This window comes from Elephantulus edwardii, unplaced genomic scaffold (assembly GCF_000299155.1).
Source record: "Elephantulus edwardii isolate Elephantulus edwardi_28Jun2011 unplaced genomic scaffold, EleEdw1.0 scaffold00046, whole genome shotgun sequence".
NCBI classification, from domain to species: Eukaryota; Metazoa; Chordata; class Mammalia; order Macroscelidea; family Macroscelididae; genus Elephantulus; species Elephantulus edwardii.
Genome location: NW_006399796.1, coordinates 17,493,685 through 17,517,178, shown reverse-complemented (window position 1 = coordinate 17,517,178; position 23,494 = coordinate 17,493,685). Strand labels below are relative to the sequence as shown.

The 23,494-nt window shown below is 37.0% G+C and overlaps 1 protein-coding gene across 1 annotated transcript in view; it reads left to right on the top strand.

Annotated features, from left to right (window-relative positions):
- Positions 1–23,494, top strand: part of FBN2 (fibrillin 2) — a 352,899-nt gene that overhangs the window by 178,738 nt on the left and 150,667 nt on the right. The window contains exons 9-15 of the mRNA XM_006886013.1: positions 8,386–8,538; positions 10,521–10,754; positions 12,136–12,273; positions 16,208–16,327; positions 17,673–17,798; positions 18,986–19,108; positions 22,126–22,248. Of these exons, the coding sequence (XP_006886075.1) occupies positions 8,386–8,538; positions 10,521–10,754; positions 12,136–12,273; positions 16,208–16,327; positions 17,673–17,798; positions 18,986–19,108; positions 22,126–22,248 (1,017 nt within the window). The remainder of the gene's footprint in view (positions 1–8,385; positions 8,539–10,520; positions 10,755–12,135; positions 12,274–16,207; positions 16,328–17,672; positions 17,799–18,985; positions 19,109–22,125; positions 22,249–23,494) is intronic.

Here is a 23,494-nt window from a genome sequence, read left to right as displayed (position 1 = left end):
GGTGCAGGAAGGGAAGGCCCTCTGGGAGGTGGATTGATTTGGTGACTGGGGCAGTGAGGATAAGTGTGTCAGAGACAATGAGATTGGCACAGGACAGAGCAGTGTTTAGAGCTGTTGTACATAGGGTCGCTATGAGTCACAAGCGACTCAACGGTACATAACAACAATAACAACATTCTCAGTCCCCAAAAAGGTGATCCAATAGAGTTAGAAAACTATTGAACAAATATCAGTATTGAACAATATTCAAGCAAAGTATTGCTGAAGATTATTCAGAAATAAATGGAATAGAACAACAGAAAACGGCCAAAAATGCAAGCTGGGTTTAGTATAGGCAGTTACACTAGGAATATTACAGCCAATGGATCTTGGCTGAAAACAGAGAGTACCAGAAGAATATCTAGTGGTGTTTTATTGACTATGCAAAGACGTTTGATTGTGTGGATCACAACAAATTGTAGCTAACTTTGAGTAGAATGCTAACCCCAGATTATTGTGCTCGTGCAATGTCCCAGAAGCATTCATACTAACAGATCAAGAAAACACTGCATGGTTCAAAATCAAGAAAGGAGTGCATCAAAGATGTGTCCTTTTTCCATACTTTTCCATTCTGTATGTTAAAGAGATTATTCAGTAGGGTAGACTTTATTATGAAGAACAATGTCGCATCAGAATTGGAGGAATGCTCATCAACAACCTGTATTATGCAGATGATACAGCCTTGCACACCAAAACTGAGAAAGATTTGGAGGCTTTGCTGCAGAAGGTCATTGACTTCAACATTCAATATAGATTGCATCTCAACATGAAGAAAGCAAAGATTTTTCACCATCGGGCTAATGGGCGACATCATGATAGATGGAGAAGAGATTAATGTTAACAATTTCATCTTGCTCTGGTCCACAGTCACTACCTTTTTTTTCCTATTATTCATTTTTTTACAATATTTTTTAATTGGTTTGCTTACAAAGTTTACATACATTGGGTTTCACACTATTCTTCATTCACAGTGTGTTTCATACAATCATTCTTCCCAATGTTTGGCACCAGCAGTCAGTATAAAGGTGAGTTGCTTTGAAAAAACTTGCTGTTAGGTACCTCTCTCTAGTTCTAAGGAGCAGCAGTGTCATTATAGAAACTAAAATGCACCTGATCCAAGCTATGGTCTTTTCCATTACTTACTGTTCATCAGAGAGCTGGACAGTGATTTAGGATGACAGAAGAAGAATCAATGCCTTTGAGTTGTGCTGGAGAAGGATACTGCCAAGAGAACAAATAAGTCTGTCCTGGAGGGTGAAACCAGGTTGCTCCTTGGGGGCAAGGATTGTGAAGTTCCATCTCACATATTTTAGACATGTTGCCAGGAGGGATCAGTCCTTAAGGAAAGACATTAGACTTAGGTGGATGGTCAGCACAGGAGAAGACGACCCCAGATGAAATTTATTGCCACAGTGACTGTGGCAATCAAGGAAAGTGTGTCAAAGAGAGTGAGATTGACTCAAGATAGGGCAGAGTTCAAAACTCTAATTCATGAGGTAGCTATGAGTTGTAGATGTACTTGACTCAATGGCACATAATAACTACCCTGTCACATCAGAAGCTCTGGAAGCCTAGTTATTATGAGTTGCCCTGGCAACCAGCTGCACCATGGGAGAAAGATGGGCAGTCTCTTCCCATACAATTAACTGCCTCTGAAAACCCACTGGAGTGTCAAATATGTATTGGTTCTGATTCAGCAACACACAGCAATAACAATTCTGTTACATGGATCTCTCTGAGATGAAATTAACTAGGTAGCATCTAACAACAATGTCTTACATGTTATTTTGGAATTACCATCCATTGTGAAATAGAATTGTCAGTCTTTAATTCCAGCCTTGTAATATTCACATGGAAAAATTACTGTTGTTGTTATGTGCCGTCGAGTCGCCTGTGACTCATAGCTAGCAGGCATAAATGAGTACATTGTGAATTATTGAGCAACAAGGCACACAGTCTGTATCCAGTGTAATGCATATTGCTGTTGTGCACACACAGAGCTAGAAAGAGTCTGCAATCTAAGCTCAGACACTAAGAGTAAGAACATGGAAATTCTTGCAGAATTCATGCATTTTCCTATATTTTTATAAACATTTTAGCTCACAGCATTGCCTTCTTGTACTGTTGCAAAACCCAACTTTAAGAACATAATGTGATTTAAAAAAAAAGATTACCAAACAATGTTTGAGATAGTAGCTACTTCATTGTAAAATAACATTGTATGTAATTCTATAAGTCAAAATGAAAGGCCCGATTCTTTTACTTGAAGTACACAATCTGAGCACTCACAGAAACCTTGACAAATGAGATGGTGGTGCCATTGAGTTGGCTCTGAGAATTAACCCTCTCTTCTATAGTGTAATCCTTACACACCTCAACACCACCCTCACCACCTCTGCTGTACTTGAACCCATATTGGAGTAATTGTGTCAGTTCAGTTCACTGCAGGACTTTTCTTTGATTGCCCTCCTACTTTTCCAAGTATGTTGTCCTTTTCCAGGACCTTGTCCATCCTGTGAATATGTCCACCATATATGAGATGAAATTTCACCATCCTTGGTTCTATGAAGCATTCTTTCTCTACTTAATCCAAAACAAGCTTGTTTCTTCTCTTGGCAACCCATGGTATATTCAGTATTGTTCACCAGCACCCCAGTTCAAAGGCACAAATTCTTCTTCTGTCATCTTTATTTATTATCCAACTTTCAGATGTATAGGAAGCAGTTGAAAATGCCATGCCTTGGGTAAGATTCAGCTTCGTCTTTAAATTGACATTCTTGCTCTTTAACAATTCAGAGAGGTCCTTAACAGCAGCTTTCCCAGTGCAACATGTCTTTCTCGTAGAGTTAAACAGATGAGGAGAAATCATAGTATCTCAAGCAAAGAGGGTGTTATGAGCAAGATTGTCAATGCTGAAAATATCACAAATGGTGTAAGGGGGGAAGAAGGCATGCTTATCTTGGAAATGTATGAGAGAGTATTTCTTCCTCATTCTTAATTCTACTCTGAGGCATTTTGTTTGGATCCAGAAAGCAGTGACAGCCCACTTAAAATATTGAGCAAGATAGAGGGTGGCAAAAATGAAAGGAAAAATCAATTAGGGGAAGGTTTAAAAGAAAGAAGGAAAAACCTCATATAGTGACCAGGCATGGAGAGAAAGAGAGAGAGAAATGCCAAAACCAAAACAGTTTGTGTGTTACGCAGCACTCTTTGCAACAATAAGTATAATTTACCTTTATATTTACAACAAAACACTTAAGAATAAACCCAAAACTCAAAAATATTTAATAAAGGGGATAGAAAAGAAAGGGGTTAAAAGATATGCAGAGTAAAGCTTTCCTTTTGACCTAGAATTCAAGAATGAGTGGTGAAAAGGACATTTTAATTAAGGAAGAAAAGAAACTCTTGGAAATATTAAACAGTGAGGAAGAAACATATCATTGTTTTGAAAAGAGGGAGGGAAGAAGGGGTAAAAAGTGTGCAACAATGTAAAAAAAGAAAAAAATGTGCAACAATGATTGGATGAAAATCTGGCTTTTCTGTAAACTTTCATTAAAATCACAATTAAAATTAAAAAATTTAATTTAAAAAAAAAGGGTTTTTTTCAAAAAGAAGTAAACCCAGGAGCCATGGCAGGGGTGGAGGAGTCTCTTCTTCCATTGCTCCCAGTTATTCCTGTAATACAGTAAACATGAAAGCATTTTAGGTTAAGGAAGGGCCTGAAGAGTTAATCAGTTGGAGCCCAGGCTAGTGCCAGTCCATCAAAAGAGCAGGTATTGGCATTCAGTATCAGAGGATAAAGACTATGACAATGGTTGCTATTTATCAAGCACCTATTAAACACTAGTATTCTGACCTGAGATAACCTCTTAGGTGGTTTTCAGCTAAAGCTTTCATTTTTAATGAGCAAATCTCATTCAGCAGGAGGCTTGTGGTTTTTTCCATGATCCAACCCCCAATTTTTACCGAGTTATCATCGCATTGTATAACTAACTGTTTATTTCTCTTAAATCAAGTTTAGGTTAAATGTCAACTCATAAAACAAATTCTGATAAGAGCACCATTATTTTGTTTCAAGATAGATTTTCATTTTAATCAGAGGTGATTAATTACTTCCTTTTTCTCAGTGAGGCTGTAAATAAGACTTCATGAAAAGTTTATCCAGGAAAAGTAATGAGGGAGATAAGAGGTTGAGGAATAGACCAGTTTTGTTTGTTTATGACATATCCTTCTTAAACAGACACCGAGTATTAGAAGAAAAAATTGTACTTAAGTGTAATAAATACACTTTTAAATAAATGTCTGCTCTTGCCTCTAATAATTCCCCATGTTACAGTTGTGTGTCTGGATAATTGTCAGTTAATTCTCTCCAATGTCCCTTTTATATTCAGATATTTGTCCATATGACCTCCTTTTACCACAGTGCTTTCTAAGTATTCTTTCTGCTTCTCTACCTTCCCACTTAAGACTTGTTGTTGTTGTGGCTATGCACTACTGAGTTGGAATCAACTCATAGCTGACCCTCCAACAGATGTTCAGAGGATACAAATTGCATGGAATGAGATTGCCTGTCTTTTTCCCACAGAACATCTGGTGGACCAAATGCCTTTTGTTTGAGCAACTCCTTACCAGAAGGCCACCATACCTCTTAATACTTTGTGTCCTTAAATACCTGAGAGTGACCAGTGGTTTTTATCAAGTTATTTAATTCAGTGTTTATTAATACTTTGAAATATGAAGATTACATTTAAAAAATCGTTTTCATATTCCCCATGATGTAATATTTTTGATTGAGAAAATATGTAATTAAAAGCTGTGAGGTACTTATTAATAAATTAATTTGCATTATGGTAGTCCTAACAGACTACCTGTACTTGGGGATCATAGTAGTTTTGTCAGGCATTATTTACTCACATTTCAGATAATGTTCTGTGGAAAAAAGAATGTGTGTAATCCTGGACAGTATCATTGCAGAAACTCAGAGGCAGGGAATGGTATAGACGCCTCAGATCTACTAAGTTTTGGTTGGCATAAACTATTTCCAGTGTTTTGTTGTGTTTGATCCATGAGTTGTTTAGATGCATTTTGTTACTGATTTCTAACATGCAGGAAGGTCAGACAGTATTGTCAGATGACGTCAGTTCTTTAAATCTGTACCACCACTATTTGCTTTGTGATTTAGCAAATGATCAATTATTGTAAATCTTCCTTGTGGATTTGAAAGAATGTGTTTTCTCTAATTGTTGGATAATATGCCCGATATATCTATTATTATTGTTGTTGGGTACCACAGAATCAGAATGACTCATAGCTAACCGTGCAGCTGGTTGGTTTTCAGACGCAGTTAATTGCAAGGGAGGAGATTGCCAACCTTCTCCCATGGTGCAGCTGGTGGTCTTGAACCTTCGAGATTGCAGTGCAGCTTCTTGCCACTAGGCCACTAGAGCTCCCTGGTATATCTATCAGATAATGTAGAATTACAGGTCTGTCTGGAAAGAGTAAAACCAAGTCTCTCCTTGGAGGCTAGCAGTTTGAAGCTCTGGTTTACATACTTTGGTCATGTGACCAGTAGAGACTGGTCCTTATAGAAGGACATCATGCTTGTAAAAGTTGAGGGACAGCACAGGAGAGGAAGACCCTTCAGGAGATGAATTGATATAGTGACTGGGACAATGGAGGCACGTGTGTTAGAATTAGTAAGACTGGCTCAGGATAGGACTGGGTTCAGAGTTACTGTATATGAGGTTGCCATATGTTGCAGGTGACTCGATGGCACATAACAACAGCATCATACTGTTAATATTTTCTCTCTCCCAACTGATTTTTTTTCTACTCTATCAGTTATTGAAAGAGTTGCATAAATACTTTACTTCAGACTTCTCAGCATTTCTGTGTGATTAAATCAGTTTTTACATTATAAATGAGTCAGTGTTCAAAGATGATAAATGTTGGGATGTATTGCAATTTCTGATAAATTAAACATTTTTCCAATATACACTTTCTACAAATGTGTTTCTTATCCTTTTAGCCTTTTTTTGAAAGTTATTACCTTGGTCCCTTGTAATCCCTTATTTTGTATCATATTTATGAGTTGCATTTGAGGTTTCAATATGTTACTGCTACATATACAGCTTTCCCCCGCTTCTTTATGTTTTAAACATTAGACTTTCAAACAGCCTAAAGTTCAAGTTTTCCTTTTAGTTCAGTGGGAAGATCTTTGTCTTTAAGTTGAAGTTTAAACCTATTTGGCTTTATTATAGTTATCAATTCCGTCTTCTCTCTGCTCCTACTTATCTTACCTTTTCTGTTATTCTTTTTTCCTTTCTTTTGGATCTGTTCACCTCCCCTCTCTCACCTACCTTCCCCCTCTCCAGCTTATTTAAAAGTTGCATACTTGTATTTGTTGTTTGAGTCATTCTGCTAGCTGTTTTAAGATTTGTGTCAAACATAAAGTCTAACGTTAATCTATTTCTATTCAGAGCCAAACCATTTAAGATCATTATAATAGTAAAGTTCTGATTTTTCCCTTAAAACTTTTGAACATTCTAACATATTTCCAACTCATACCTGCAACAAATTAGTGGTTGCTTACTGTGCTACTGCTTGTTTAGATGCAGCCACATATTAATCAGTATTTTCAAACATCACTCCATCCAGCTCAAACCTTTCATGTGCAATCATTTTCCTTCTACCTGAGTAAAGTACTTCTTTTAAAAATTCCTTTAGCAAAACCTTTGTCAATCACAAAAACTCACACTTTCATTTTTTTAGAAAAGACTCACATTTTCTCTCTTGGAAGATAGCTTCTTGGAGGCAGAGAATGGAAAATACAGTTGTATTATTTTCATGCATCTCAAATAATGCCCAGAGGCACGCCCTTGTATACATTTACATGGCCTTGTCTTGCTGTCTGTCTGAGCTCATATTTTAAATTCTTTCAGTCTCCCTTTTGCATGTTCTTCACAGTCACATCCACCCTTGTTCCTCACACACATCAAATTCATCTTCTTCTTACTCTACAATGTTCTCTCACTGTATTCAGACAGTTGTCACTGCCTCACAGGTACTGTCTCTAACCCTGTTTTCTAAACTGGCATCTGTATCAGTCAGTTGTTGCTGTATCACAAACAGCCTCAAAGTCCCAGTCAGCACATGCCTGCAGCTCACTTGAGGCTTGCCTAATCTAGGTTGGGATTGAGTCACTGTTTTTCCTTCAACTCTAGGACTATCTGGATTTGGCTCCTTGTGTAGGTTAGACTCATACCTGTTCAACATCCTTATCATCTATGTCCGTAATTGGTGCACCAAGTAATATACTCAGAAGCCAACTGAAATATTGGCAATTCAGAGTCCACCTGGAGGTGTTTCAAAAGAAATGATGGGTGATCTACTAAAACCAAAACAAAACAAAGCCCAACCCAGCCTTTGGAAAAAGTCAGTATCTTTCTATTCTAATATATATGGAGTCACCGTGAATTGGAATATCACCATGCCTAGTAAGTTATTTGTTGAATTAAATAAAAATAACTGGATTAATAAATGTGATAGACTTTAAGGGAATAGAAAAATGAAAACAGATAATGAATTTTAAGTAAACTAATTCACTGTGACATTGATGTGTCAAATGTGATAATGGTTACCCCTGGTGGACAGTGTTCAGTGGAGCTCCCCAGTCAAAACAAGTTCAGAAGCAGCAGTGGCATCAACTTCTGGAATAGCTTGCCTCCAGAAACCCTGTGAACCTGGAGAAATACAAGTGTTCAGGTCTTTCATTCATAGGGTCTCGATGAGTCATCTATGACTCGATGGCACTTAACAACAATAATACAGAGAAAGCTCAGTTGGCCTAGTGGACAGAAAGTGATGCTACCAAGCCAAAGTTGTGTGATTTTAATCTGCAGCCCTCAGGCCTGGTTTTAATTGTTTTTGGTCAAACATTATTCTAAGTGGTAAAGCACTGGTCTGTCCATTTGTTGAAGAGAGGTAATTCATGGTTGCTGTGATGCTGAAGATAGTGACACTGATGTGTCAAATTCAATAATGGTTATACATGGTGGACAGTGTTTGGTGGAGCTCCCTGATCAAAACAAGCTTGGAAGCAGGAGTGGCATCCACTTCCAAAATAGCTTGTCTCCAGAAACTCTAGGAATTTGGAGAAACGATGAATTTATACAAGTGTTCAGATCTTTCATTCATAGGGTTCCTATGATTCATCTACAACTTGACGGCATTTAACAACGCAACAATTCACTTAACCTAAACTTTTTTTGTTAAACAGGTGAAAGAGTTGATATAAAAACCTAAGATAACTTTGTCGTGTCTTCTGTTTTATTTTTACGTGTCTAGATCAGAGAACAGGCACGTGTTTCTCAGGACTGGTGAATGGTCGCTGTGCACAGGAACTCCCAGGCAGAATGACAAAAATGCAGTGCTGCTGTGAGCCTGGCCGCTGCTGGGGCATGGGGACCCTTCCGGAGGCCTGTCCCGTCAGAGGCTCTGGTGAGTGCCTCCACTGACAAGTGTCCTTAGGGTAATTAGTAGTAATACACACTTTGCTTCCTTTGTTCCAGTCAGGTTATAGTGTTATTTCCATTTGTGTTTCTACTATGATTTGACACTGTTTTCTTTAAGAGATGAAAAGATTTTTGGGATAAGTTTTTACAGTGGCCAGTTCATTAGCCTCAGATAGAGATCCTGAAAGCTGATTTTAATTTTTTTTCTCACTTTTTAAAGAATTTATTTTGAAAATCTGTATCTACCTTCATTCAGTTTTAGAAACCTCCTGATTTTTCATTCCAGTGCTTATATATCTTTGAATAAGACAGTTCTTCATTTATTTATATTTTATATCATTAGTATGTATATCTTTTGAAGAAATATCCTGTTTTTACTAAGGACCTTGAAAATTAAGAGTTAAAAGCTGTAAAGGTACCTCTCATTTGACCTTGTTGACTACCATATAACTAAGGATATGTTTGTACTTTACTTTAGAAAGAATGAGAAGTAGCTCTTTCATGTGAAATATGAGTGAGAAATACAATCAGTGTTCATTACATAGAAGTTTATATATTTTATTATGTTCTTTTTCACAAGTACACTGATAGCACAGTGGTCAGGCACACAGCTTATAACCAGGAAGTCTGCAGATTAGACCTACTAGACATTCAGCAGGAGTAAGATGAATCAATCTGCTTCTATACAGATTTACAGCCGTGGAAACACTGCGAAGCAGTTCTAGTTTCTTCTCCTGAGTTACTATGAGTCAGAATCAACTCAGTAGTAGTGAGTAGGTTGATTTTTTTTTTCACATGAATTTATGAGTATTATGAAGAATAATTAAAGTTTTGAAGTATGTACCTACAAGTGCTACTATGGAGAAGAAAAAAAATATATTGTATGCTATCAGAATCCCTAAGCCATAAAGCCCTAAGAGCTAGTTAAAAACAAAGGAACAAATAAAAACCTAAGTTAATGCACAGGAAATACTTTTAAAACCTGAGGTTTAATAGGTCTATTAGTAATATATAAAAAAATAAACCAACCCACTGCTGTCATGTCTGCTCTGACTCATAGAGACCCTGTGTTGGTTTTCTAAGGTTGTATGTCTTTATGGGAACACATTGCCCATCTTTCTCTTGTAGAACAGCTTGTGCATTGAAACTATGACGCTTTTAGTTAGCAGCCCAGAATGTTCACACTGCATGACCAGAGCCCCTTAATTTGTTGTGTACCATTAAAGCAACTCATACCTCCCATGGGTGTTTAGAGACAATAAATAGCATGAGAGGAGATTGCCTATCTCTCCCCATAAAGCATTTGCTGGATTTGAACTGCATGCCTTTGAGTTGGTACTGTTACTCCTTACCACTAAGCCATGAGAGCTCCCCTGTTAGTATTATAATATTAATAATGTAGCAGATACTTGGGTTAAACCATTTTCGTTTCTTCTGATATAGTGTCCTGATTCAAAGAACAGTTAAAAACTTATAGGACTGCATCTTTCGCTCACCACTGATACTTGGTAAACAAGGAACAAATTGAAAAGCTGACTAGATGTTGTCTACCATAAAAAAAAAAAAGAAACCATAGTAAAACCAAAATGATTAAGGATAAAAGGGTAAAGAGGAACAATGTTTAAAGTACAATAATGATAATAATTCTATTAAAGTCAAATATAAGTTATGCATTACCAAAGGATTCCGTGTATATCTAACCAAGAGAATATCTTACATTTACAACTATGTATCTGGAATTTTACAAATTCCACTTATGGGCTTAACAACCAAAATGCACATGTAGACAGTTACTTCAGTAAAAATAATGTGGTATATAAGTTTTAACCCTTTTCTAAAACATCTATACTTTTTCCTGCTACTGCCAACACTGGAGATATAAAATTAATGAGCTATTACAATATTCACATTGCTTTTGGTATAACAAAAGATACAGGTTTGTGTTAACTGAACTTTCTTTTCTTCTAGAGGAATATCGCAGACTTTGCATGGATGGGCTTCCAATAGGAGGGATTCCAGGGAGTGCTGGTTCCAGACCTGGAGGCGCTGGAGGAAATGGCTTTGCCCCAAGTGGCAATGGCAATGGCTACGGCCCAGGTGGGACTGGCTTTATCCCCATCCCTGGAGGCAATGGCTTTTCGCCTGGCGTTGGGGGAGCGGGCGTTGGAGCTGGAGGACAGGGCCCCATCATCACGGGACTCAGTGAGTATTCGCTTTGCGTGTGTTTGCACTTCAGTTTTCTGCCTCAAGTTGCATTAGAAGAGCTAACACCTTTTTTAGGTTTGTCTGATTTTTGAAAAATATAAGGAGAGATTTACACACAGAATCTCTTGAAGAATTGATAGGGATGAGAGGGGTTGGAGAGGGAGGCAAGGATTAATAAATAAATGTTATTTGTTATATTCTGTAAAGTCAGAAGCAACTCAGAGCTGACCCTCCAGGAGATTTTCAGAGGCTGTAAATTACCCAGGAGAAGACTGCACATCCTTCTCCCACGGCGCTGCCAGTGGAGTCGAACCTCATACCTTTGAGTTGGCAGCACAGCTATATGCCATGTGCAAGGCGGGGTTTGATGAAGCATATTGTAATTGATTGCATTAATCAGTTGCAACTAATGATGTAAAACAAAATGTATATGAATGGTTGCTTATGAATATATGAATGAAAACCGAAAACTTAAATGGATTATAACAATAATAAAATACAAGACAAAGTTAAGAAAATTTGTGTCTCTATGAAGCATGTACATAAAAGCCTATCACAGGTTTAAATATATAATATAGTAAATATATAATAAATATAAAATTATTAGGTAACTATTATCTTTTTGTTCTGTAAACTTTCTGCTAAGCTGGATAAAGATGAGAGTGACCCTAGCTGCTCTTAAAAATACAGATGAGAGCCCAGTAATGCCCACTTCAGATGTCCCAAAAAAGAAGTTTTGGTTCCACTGTATTTCATTTGGCTGTGTACAGCTTGCCCTGTAGACGCTCTTCTTATATTATTTTTCAGAACCATTTCTCAACTGAGATAAATGGAATCAGTCTTGCATAGTGCCTATCCAAATATTATGTAAATATCATTCTTCTCCTCACCCTTTTTGATGCAGTAACTTAAGAAATAGAGGGCTTTGGGCTTCAAGCCAGATTTAGCATTGGTCTACTTGACATTTAAGTTCCTATTTTTTAAAGGACTACACTTGCTAATAATATTTAATGATATCCCATGATGTGATGTTTATTCTTCTTGGCGTAATGCCGATTTACTGTCTGAATATTCAGCAGAGTTCCAGAAAGGAAAAAGAAAGCTCTCTAATGTACAGTAGAACATTCCTAACATTTTAGAAAGACATCGTTACGGGCAGCATTTCCATATGTGTAACGAATAATGCAAGCTATAACCATGTGTCTAAAAATACTTTCAGATCCCTTGTATGAAGTTTCAGTACAAGATAGATTCATGTGAAAAGTAAACAGAATACCTGATTAACTTACTATTCAATATCCTCTTCGAAACCACCTTTAAGAAGAGGAAAGCATGTTATAGTTATTAATTTCTTTCCTTGTGTTCTAATTTTTCATAGCAATCTTGAACCAGACAATTGATATCTGTAAGCACCATGCTAATCTTTGTTTAAATGGGCGCTGCATACCTACTGTTTCCAGCTACCGATGTGAATGCAACATGGGTTATAAGCAGGATGCTAATGGCGATTGCATAGGTATGTTGACAGTCCTTTGATTTTCCATTTTTTAGTAGCTGTCAGACAATAGGAACAAAAGGTGACTTAGTTGTAAAGAATAATTAATCTTTTGAAGTAAAACTTAACTTCCAGGCAATCTTTGCCTGTGTGTGCTCATCCATGTTTCCTTTAACCTCCAGCTCTGCTCAGTAACTTTGATTGTCCCTCTATCCTTTCAGATCTCACCCCCGCTCCTGCTGCCCCCTGCTCTCTTGCCCCTACTCTCATGCCTCACTCCAATCATATAGGGAGAAAGAGATTGAGATTGATTTTCCAGAATTGAATCTATAGGTCAGAGGACAGGCTGAATACTCTGGGAAGGTTTCTATGCAACAGTATTGAGGTCAAATTCTCTGTCCCTGACTCATTTTACTCTTAAGGTTTTCTATTGCTTGGATCAGGCCCACTCACGTTCTGGAAGGTAATCTGCTTTGGTTGAAGAATAGCTAGTTTAAATGTTGATCACATGTTAAGTACTTTTATTATGATATCTAGCCTGGCATTTGACGTAACAACTGATTTTTGGCTCTTGTAAAACTGAGATATGCATTCTTATTGTAAAACTTGAAAATTACTCTGTTATCAGAAAAGAAGATGTATGATACACACACACACCCCCCTCACACACGTGTGTGTGAGGTATGTGTGTCTCATGTTTTTTTAAGTCAAGTTGAAACTGATTCCTAGGTAACTTTCCAGTGGATTTTCAGAGGTTGTAAATCTCAAGGAAGGAAATGGCTAGTTTTTTCTTATGCAGAGGAGCTGTAGAATTCAAAGAGCATATGTTTGGGCTGCGAGTCTGTGTGTGTGTGTGTGTGTGTGTGTGTATGCATCTTTATTTTTATTATGTTAAAACAAAATTGAACAATTTTTAAAGACTCAGAATTCCTTTCTGTACTCATTTCTCCCACTCAGCCATCCTTAGCTAGCCTCTTGAAAGGGAATTAAACTCTGCAGAAAATTATTTGAATGACTACTTGACTATTTGCTGAGTTTTCCCAAGAATAATGTATAATCATTACTACTGTTGATGTAGAAGAGATGACATGATTATATACAATGGATGTCTCAATGTATTAGGGTCAGAATTTTCACAGAACCTAGTAAAGATGAGCTTCTGTATCCCTTTAAACTCTGTCTAATGTAGTGTTGGAATTGCACAAGCCTAAAGTGTCTGCATTGTTTCCTAGCTTAGTTAGAAATGATTCCATTCTAAAAGGATCTCATCATCCAGCCCTGCCAAGTTGAATTGTCAGGAGTCTTATCCTTGGATTTTAATTAATAGAGACAAAGTTTAGTATTGGGTTAATTTTTCTAGCTTTCATTTTTATTATATTTGCAACTGTAAACAAGTTTGGCTATCAGCAAAGGCTAGGAGAATATAACAATTATTTTAAATTATTAGAGCATAGATTAAGAACTGTTTTAAATGTATTCAAGTTTTGAAGAGTAACAAATTGCTACTGGTATTTGAAATTTCCCTGTATAATCAAAAATGTATATAATTTATAAGGTAATAATTGTATTAAAGGATCAAAGACAAGAAAAACAAAATTAGATTTCATTATATGGTTCACTCCTCCAGGTCTGTAAACAGTTATATTTACTCATTTGTTTTCTCTGTTTTTCCTGAGACTTCTACTGTAAAGTATAATTGTGTGGATCTTACAGCATCTTTATAAGTCCAATTGCTGTTAACAATGGTTTTAATTTGTTTAAATTACCCTATGTCAGAACAGTAAGAACTGCTTTTTCAGTTGGGCCACAGGTAATTTGTTAGCCTTCATACACCATTAAAAAGTATATCTGAAATAGGAATAGAAACTATTTTTTCAAGAACAAGCAGTCTTGGAGAATCACCCATTTGATAATAAAAATTTGTTATAATACTTTAGAAACTTCAAATTTTATGAACTTTGCTGAAAAAATACTCAGTCACCAGTTAAAAGTTTAGGAAAAAATGAAAGTCCTCAGAGTATATGTTATTAGAACTCTTGTTCCCCAGAACAAAGATGATGTCTGAATCCTTTGAGGCTTTGAGACTTAGAATAAAGAGGCATACACAGCACAGTTGAGAATGAAGCAGTGGTCATTTGTGAGCAGTTTAAGACTTACTTAAAATCTTTAAATTATCTTAAACTACAGTAACATATAAAGGTTCAAGTCATATGGAATTATAAATTCATGCATAGTTCTGTGGTGTTTTCATCTTCAGAGAAGAAATAAAGAAATAGACTATTACAGATTTTAAGAGTGCTGAATCCTTGGAAAGCCCCCTAAGGAAGCAAAGAGGCAGAAATGAACTAGGGCTGAAATGACAAAATAACTGGCAGAGTTTTCTTAGCACTGAGGGGCCTTGGGAGTTAAAGAGAGGGAATTGAGTATATGGCCTTTCATGTTCTTCAGTAGAGCAGAGCATGCACACTGAGGCTGGCTTCTCTAAGAAAAAATCTCTCTCCAGTGAGCTATAAGTTGATGCATTTTGGTTTTGTGTAGACACAGAGAATTTTAGTCCTCATCACACTGCAAATTGAAGGTGTTATTTCACTTGGAAAAGTCCATTCCTTATACCCTGGGCTTAACTAACTCTCTAACTTCTCCTGTTCCTCCTCCTGCTTCCTTCCTTTGGCTTGGTGTAATTGATGTTATCAACCAGAAGTTTAAATGTAAGTAAGTCTTAATGGAATAAAGGGATGTTTGAATGAATTGAAAAAGAACGCTTAATCCTGTTATTCTTTGTTGTTTTTATTGTATTCACTATGTGTTCCCCCTTTACAAGCGAGGCCTTAATTGCATTCAGTCTGAGTGTTTGTATAAATGAAATGGGGAAGTTTGATAAAGTACAGTTTCTTTTCTGAGAACATCCGTGAAGGGAATAAACTGTTTATTAAAATGGTAAACTTGTAATTGATTTTATTGTTGTGCTCTTAAATTTAGCTGAAACTACATGTTGATGGCCTCTATGTGTGTTTAGAATGGCATATCAGTGTGCCCCTCACTGACCAGCCAGGGGTGAATTTGTCAGCATTCAAAATTGTATCTAGTAGGTATTGCAGAAAGGAAAGCAATTAAACTACATCTAACACTGAATGACATATGAGCTTCTCCTAGAATTGTACTAATCGTAGTTTTTCTGGAAGTCATAACTTGATTTTGCAGCTCCCAAATTCTGCAATGCCGTTTGAGTTGTATCAAACATTAGAAGGACTTGAATGGAAAACTGTGGGTGGTGTTTCTAGCATTTAAAATTAGAACTAAAGCCAAAGAGTCCTATGTTTTAAAATCCTGAAGAAACTTGAAACGACTGAAAGGGTTTGACTTCATTTTCATTCATTTCCACTTTCCATCCCACCCTATGTTTGTTTCTTGAAAACATACAAACCCCCAAAGGATGTATGTAGAGTGGAGTTTACACCAAAAAAAAAGTAGAAACCAAGAGATTTCATAATCCACAATGATTCTCTTCAAAACTGATAACAGTAACATCATGTAATAGAAATATGTGTCTTCAGAGACTCTCAGTTGTTCATCTGGAATGTCTTGAGCCTGCCAGTGGGTAACTTATCCAGAGCTCCATAGCTAGTCAGAATCACAGCCCATTTAGAATTCTCGGCTGTCTCTTTTTACAGAGCCCATGCCTTTAATCACTGTGCTGTATTCAAATTGAAAAATCATTATTTCTTGATTAAAGCAAATTCCCTCACAAACTCCAATAGGCAATAATTTTGTAAGTCCCCGCACTGGCCTCTGTATGCATTTGAAGAAAAGCATTTTCATTCATTTATGAATACGCCGCTATTTAACTGTTACCACTGACTGGCCCTCTCTCAAATTTGGGAGAGGGAAATATACTTTAAACAAACATCTCTACGAATGGAGTGAAGTCTGTAATGGTTTCTTTTTCTGCTCACAGATGTTGATGAATGCACATCAAATCCCTGCACTAATGGAGATTGTGTTAACACACCTGGATCCTATTACTGTAAATGTCATGCCGGATTCCAGAGGACTCCTACTAAGCAGGCATGCATTGGTAAGGCAGCTTGCTTTCACAGATGAAAATGTTCCATGAACTGTAGGCACCAAGGCTATGGAGGTTATAAGAAAATATATTAAAATAAGACATGTAATTAAATAAGTGCTGTTAGATGATTGCGGGTTCGTTTCACGCTATCCTTAAAGTCCCTCAGATATTCTTCCTTGAAACATAAACATTATCTGCATAGATAACCCAGACTTCTTGGCATCTGATATTATAAAAATCCAGTTTGTCATCTTTCCCTAGACCATCGCTTCCTTTCTCCAGGTAACATCAAGTAGGATTACCACTCACGGATTACTCAGGTTTGAGATACATAGTTGTTTTCTACTGCTGTTTTCTCACCACCAAACCATGCCTGGTCTTGATTAATCGTTTCATTGCCCATCACTGTTGTCCAAACTCTGCCGGGCCATCCCAGAATCCATTTGAAGGATGACTCTACTCCTCTTTTCTTTATTGTTATATTCATCCACAAGGAACTGCAGCAACTTTCATTCTATTACACTCAATCCGGAAATAGTGCAATAGTGCAGTTGCTTTATTCTTATCTAACTCCTTGCTCTGATTTTTTAAAAAAAATTTATTTTATTAATTTTACTGAACATTCACAGAGATTTTGGATTTCCATTCATTCATTGTTGCACTTTTCTCCCTGCCCACCCCCCCCCCCAGTTTGCTCTTCCCTTTTAAAAGTAAAATTCCTTCATTGGTATTCAATCCCCCTACCCCACCCCCACCCCAAGTACGCGCCACTATGCTACTTTCATTCTGGACTCTTGTGATAACCATAATACCTAATCATACATTGCTTTTAAACTGTTCTCTCCCTCATCTGTTTCAATGCAGTATACATAATTTTTCCAGTTTTTCTCAGTCTTACCCCCACAGATTTTCATAGGCTCCAGTTTACCACCTCAAAAATACCTGCACCAACAATTCGAGCTGTTCTTCTCATTCCTCTCTCAGGCTCAGTACATGCTCATGCTCTTCTCCTGTTCCTTCCTTCTTCAAATACTGTAAATCAGGGCCGTAAAATTGTTTATACCTCAGCAAGATGGACTGACATGCTGACTAGAGCAACAGGTTAGAATCAGAAAATGTGAAGATGGGGTAAGACAGAGCAGAGTTCAGACCTGTTGCCCATGGGGTCACTGTGAGTCACAGTGGACTCAGTGGCACCTAACAACCACCTTGCAAAGCAAAAATAAAATCCATGAGAGAGAGAACTTTTGTTGCAGTAACATGGTCTTGAATATTAGATTAAAAACACCTAGATATTTATTATCTGTTTCCAACTATTGTAGTAAAAATAATCTGACCCCCGTTTACCTTTCAGATATTGATGAGTGCATTCAGAATGGCGTTCTCTGTAAAAATGGTCGGTGCGTGAACACAGATGGAAGTTTCCAGTGCATTTGCAATGCTGGCTTTGAATTAACTACAGATGGAAAAAACTGTGTTGGTATGGAAATTGCCTGCTTCTTTACAGAAGATTTTTAAAGCACATATACATTCTTACTTAGATTTGTATATACTGTTTCCATGAAAGCTTACACACCACATATGTGAGAGTTCTTTAGATGACTTAGGTAAAAATATAAATGTGTTTAACATAAGACTTTAAGTGAACAAATGGACATTTTTGGAAATGTTACTAACAGTGAAAAATGTGCTGCTTCTGGAAATTTCCTGTGTGGTGTAAGCTCAATAGTCACTCTTGCTGTGTGTCATTGAGTAGACACGGACTCCTAGTGACCCTGGAGGTCAGAAGAGAAATACCCCAGAAGGTTTCCTGGGCTGAAGGATTTCTCAGCTCATCAGGTCTTTGTTCCAGTGACCGCGGAGTGACTGGAGGATTCTGACTGCTGCTCTCTTCTTTTGCAGCTAAATATTTTACTGTTGTACCACCACACCTCCCTCGTTTAATTGTGTGTAGCAGTTATTGCGCATAAATTCAAGTAACTGTCTAGTGCACTTACGATATCTCAGCTAGAGTAATTACAACACTGACAAAATAGAAAAGATCTTTTCTCTCCATGGAGGGAAAACCAGAAAATGCTTGGCAGTATATTTTTCCCACTAATGAAATTCCAGATTATTTCACTTGGGGTGAGGTTTACCCTTGCTTTAGCCTCTTTTCCAAAAGAAATACCCAATGAAATCTCATTAGTCCTTCTAGTACCCAAAATAAAATAGTCATGGTTTGTGAGGTTTTAGTAACAGATCACAGGAGCCCTAGTGGCACAATGGTTAAGTGCTTCATTGCTAATCAAAAGGTCAGTGGTTTGAATCCACTAGCCAGTGGGAGGCAGAAAGATGTAGCAGTCCACTTCTGTAAAGCCTTGTAAACTCTATGGGTCACATCTACTCTATCATGTAGTGTTACAGTCTTAATGAACTTAATAACAGGTTTGTGTTTTTAATACCAAATAAACATATTTGTTTATATCTTTTATACCTTTATGTTAAAGACCCTACACAATCTCTACAATATTTGCCTATCCTCAGTTGACATTCATTTTAGGAGGGGAAAATTCTGAGCACATGGTTCATTTATGTAGTGGAATTTGACTAGGGATTGCCTGTAGAAGGAGAGGAAGCAGGTTCCCTCAAGGTCCGTGGTCTCACTCACTCTTTTCCCTTCTGTAGACCATGATGAATGTACAACTACCAACATGTGTTTGAATGGGATGTGCATTAATGAAGATGGCAGCTTTAAGTGCATCTGCAAACCAGGATTTGTCTTGGCTCCAAATGGACGTTACTGTACTGGTAGGTATGGCTTTGAAATTGTAAAGTAACCATGATTGAAACCATCTTTTTAATTTGAATGAATCATGCAAGACTTACTTCAATCTCTCCATGTGGATTTTCTATTATGCACATCTCTCACTAATTCAGTAAGGCAGGTGTCTAAAGCTTCCCAGAAAAACACAGATTGTGGTCGAGAGAACAATAATGTCTATAACAAAGTAAGAATAGTATAAGGAAATTTAAGAGAATGGCAGATTAGTTTTAGCAAGTCGGGAGGAGACCGTGTAGAAATAATTTCTTTCTACACCTTTCCCACTTTAAAAAGGGGGAAGATGAGGTAAAACGTTGGAAACTTCTCATTTTTATTTATTTCTTTTATTATACGAATTTATTTACAAAATTCAAATACATTGTTTTTCACACCAGATTCATCCAATTTTTTTCACCTCCACCTATCAAATTGTACGACCCCATGATTACACCCCCCCACCCCGCACATCTTCATCCCTTTGCTTCCACCCTCCCCCCTTGGATCTTCATACTTATTCTACAGTAAAGGTTTTATACAATATTTGTCCTTGTGGGACTTAGTTCAGTTAGCATAATGCTCTCCAGTCCCTTTCAAGTTGGGTAATAATTTACAAAATCATTGCTCCTGTGCACTGCATAGTATTCCACTGTATGAATGTATCACAACTTCTCAATCCAATTGATTGTGGTTGGACATCTGGGCTGTTTCCATGTTCTTGCAATGGTAAATAATACTGCTATGAACATTGGTGTACAAGTCTCAGTTTGTGCCTCAGTTCTCATTTTCTCAGGGTGTATTCTAATCAATGGAAAGAATTTTCACAGAGGAAGCTATTCAAATGGAAACAGCGCATGAAAGAAATGATCAAAATCACTGGCAATAAGAGATGCAAATCAAAACCACAATGAGATACCATCTCACTCCAGTAACAGTGGCAAAGTTTAACAGGACAACTAGTAATAAATTTTTGAGAGGATGTAGTGAGATAGGAACTCTTATACATTACTGGTGGGATTGTAAAATGATACAAACATCCTGGAAGGCATTTGGTACTTCCTCAAAAAGCTAAACCTAGAAATTCCATAAAAACAAATACATAAAATTAATAAAATATAAAAACATAAAATACATAAATTTTTTTAAAGTATTGCATATTATTGGTTTACAATTCTTTCTTTTCCTTTCAACTCATCCACCTGTTAAAGCATTATCTGAACATTATCTATAGCATTATCTGAACATCTTGCCTTGTTTTTTCCTAAGAAATCATTTTCATATTCTTTCACTGTTTTTATCTAAGCTCTTTTTGTAAAAGAACAAGTTCTACTGCTTTTATAAGCCGTAGACTTTCCTCTTAAAAAAAAAGTGATACTATGTTATGTATATACTCAAACTGAAATTTCATAAGGTGAAACATATATTGTAGTTCCAGCTTAGAAGCCAAGGGAGTTCTAGTGGTGTTGTAGGTAAAGAATTGTGCTACTAACTCAAAGACAGTTGGTTCAAATCCACTTGCCTACATAGTAGGAAATGAGCAGTCTCTTCTTGTGTATATACAGACTGAAACCCTACTAGAGGGTCAGCTATGAGTAGTTTCCTATTCCATAGCAATGACTTTGATTTGACATAGAAAGAGATTTTTTTTCTTTCTTTACATTTTCCTCCTTTAAAAAAAGAAAAATGAATCCTTTCTGTCTTCAGTTGCACCAATTTACCTGAATAAGAGTGATAAATAAACCTTATCATTTCAGTGAAAGTCTTGGGAAGGTAGAGAAAGAGGTATGACTCTCATATTTCTGAATAACAAATAGCTTTTGACTCTCAAAAAGGAAAGTATAGGGAGAAATAGAAACACTGTAGCTTTACTAATTGAACTAATTAATTATTGGAATATTATAACAAAGTGAATTAAACTTGATTTAACAAAGGACATAAGATTATAAGAAACCTTGATCACGCCATGGTTAAAATACTTAGCTGCTAATGGGAAAGTTGGTAGTTCAAACCCACCAAGCACTCTTTAGAAGAGAGACATGACAATATTTTATAAAGGTTGATAGCCTAGAAACTCTAGGGGGTAGTTCTTCTCTAGCTTATAGGAATATAATAGGATCACCATGTGTCAGAATCAACTTGAGAGCCATAAGATTGGGTTTTTTCCTGATGGTGGTGGTGGTTTTATGAGATTAGAATTCTATTGTCTTGAGGAAATCTTTAAACCACAAATCAAATATAACTGCTGAAGTCTTCTTAAAGTCAAACAGTAGTTTATCCTAAAGAATTCCTGCCTTGAGCATCATACTCTTTAAATCTCTCTCTCTAGATAGCTGTTTTTATAATGAAAGAATATAACCCTGGTGAAGACCTTCTCTGCTTTTTTTTTGGGGGGGGGACGGGGTTTAATAATTTTAATGAACATTTACAGAGATTTTGGATTTCCATTCATTCATTGTTGCACTTTTCTCCCCACCCAGCCCTTCCCCTCCCCATGCCCTAGTTAGCTCCTCTCTTTCAAAAGTAAAAGAAACACTCCCTCCCTGGTACACAATCCCCCCACACCCCTCCCACCGCCCCAAGTACATTCCACTATGCAACCTTAATTGTGGACTCTTGTCCTGTGCTTTTTAACCAGGCAGTATCCAGCTTGTTCTTTGCAAACAACTCTTACTCTGTGTGCAGTTTCCTTGTGAAAACTAAGTGTTCCAGACTTTCCTTTAAGTGATGCCAAATAACAACATATGTCTATATCAAATTGACAATAGTAACTTGAAAGATTTGGTGGAAAACTGAATTTATATTATGGAGGAGGAGGAGGTAGTCAGAAAAAGAGACGATGAATCGTTACACTACTCTGATCAATGTCACTGAATTATACGTGTAGAATGAATATGTCCTGTTGGTCTATGTTCTGCTGTATGTATCCTTAATAATAACAACAAAAGATTAAAATATGTTTTTATAAATGTACCTAGTGATGACCTTGACTTCTTTCCCCTCTGGGCAGATGTCGATGAATGCCAGACCCCAGGAATCTGCATGAATGGACACTGCATCAACAATGAAGGATCTTTCCGCTGTGACTGTCCCCCCGGCCTAGCTGTGGGTGTGGATGGCCGAGTTTGTGTTGGTAAGTGAACCATTCTATAATGGCCCCTGTGTTTCACTGATCTTTGAGAAGATAGAGAGTCCAAACAGCTCCTTCAGGAAGGAGGTTGTGATGAGATGCAAGTCACAATTTCTGAAAAAACAATAATTGCCTTAAATAAGCATCCTAAATAGTATCAAATAACTGATTTCAGAATTTGATAGATTTCTATTTGTTTAAATTATTAACATATAAAATATAAAAAAGAGTTAGTGTTACATTGAAGTAACTTTTGTCTTTTCCCGGGAGCTCTGGTGGCCTAGTGGTAAGAAGCTGTGCTGCAGTCCCAAAGGCACATGGTTTGAATCCATCAGCTGCTATATGGAAGAAGGATGGGTAACCATCTGTGTGATCTCAGTCACAGGTTGAAAGAGAAATGGATTAATGCTGTAGAATTCTGGAGTTAAATCTAAAGCAAGACCTGTTTTCAAAATATTCTTCAACATGATGATGCAACTAACTCTGGAAGCAAGTGAAAAGATAGAGAATATACATTTCCTTCTAACCCATTCAGAATTCCTTTTGGACTCTTGGTCAGAGGGAGTCCATGAAAATCAGGCAAAAAAATCAGCTAGAAAACGCTTTGAAAAGACACACACAAAAAGGACACATTACTGGTGTTTCAAACCCCATCCAGTAGGTCCTAATGATAACAATGACAGGGTGAGTTGTAAAACGACGTTTCACCCTGTGTTCTTCTCTAATACAGTTGAGCGAGATTTCTAGGGTGAATCAGCCATTGTATAGCTCACACAGATACACAACAGAGACACACATTTTTTGGTTATTGTTTCATAGAGTAAGACAGGCATGATTGTTAGTTTAAATATTTATTTCAGAGAGAAAAATTACATTTTCCTTACACATAATTGATAACTCTTTATGTAAATTAATCTAAATATATGGACTCTGAAGTGGGGGGAGGGAGTTGAAGAAGCAGATGGAAATAATCAATTCACTCAAGTTCATCCACTGTCTCCAATCAAGGATTTATTTCAGTCTGCGAGGTTGTCAGCACTTAATTCAGGGATATTTCAAATACAGCAACTGGAAGAATGTAGCTTCTTCCTGTTTAGAGTGGTAAAATATTTTCAGTTGCTTTAGATGCTTAGTTGCTTTTCCCTTTACTTAGATCATTCCATTAAAATCTACAGTGAGTGAATGCAGAGCTACTTTTGGAAGGAGATTTGTTCTTTTTCTTTTAGGCAAGAAAGTATGAGTGGTTGTT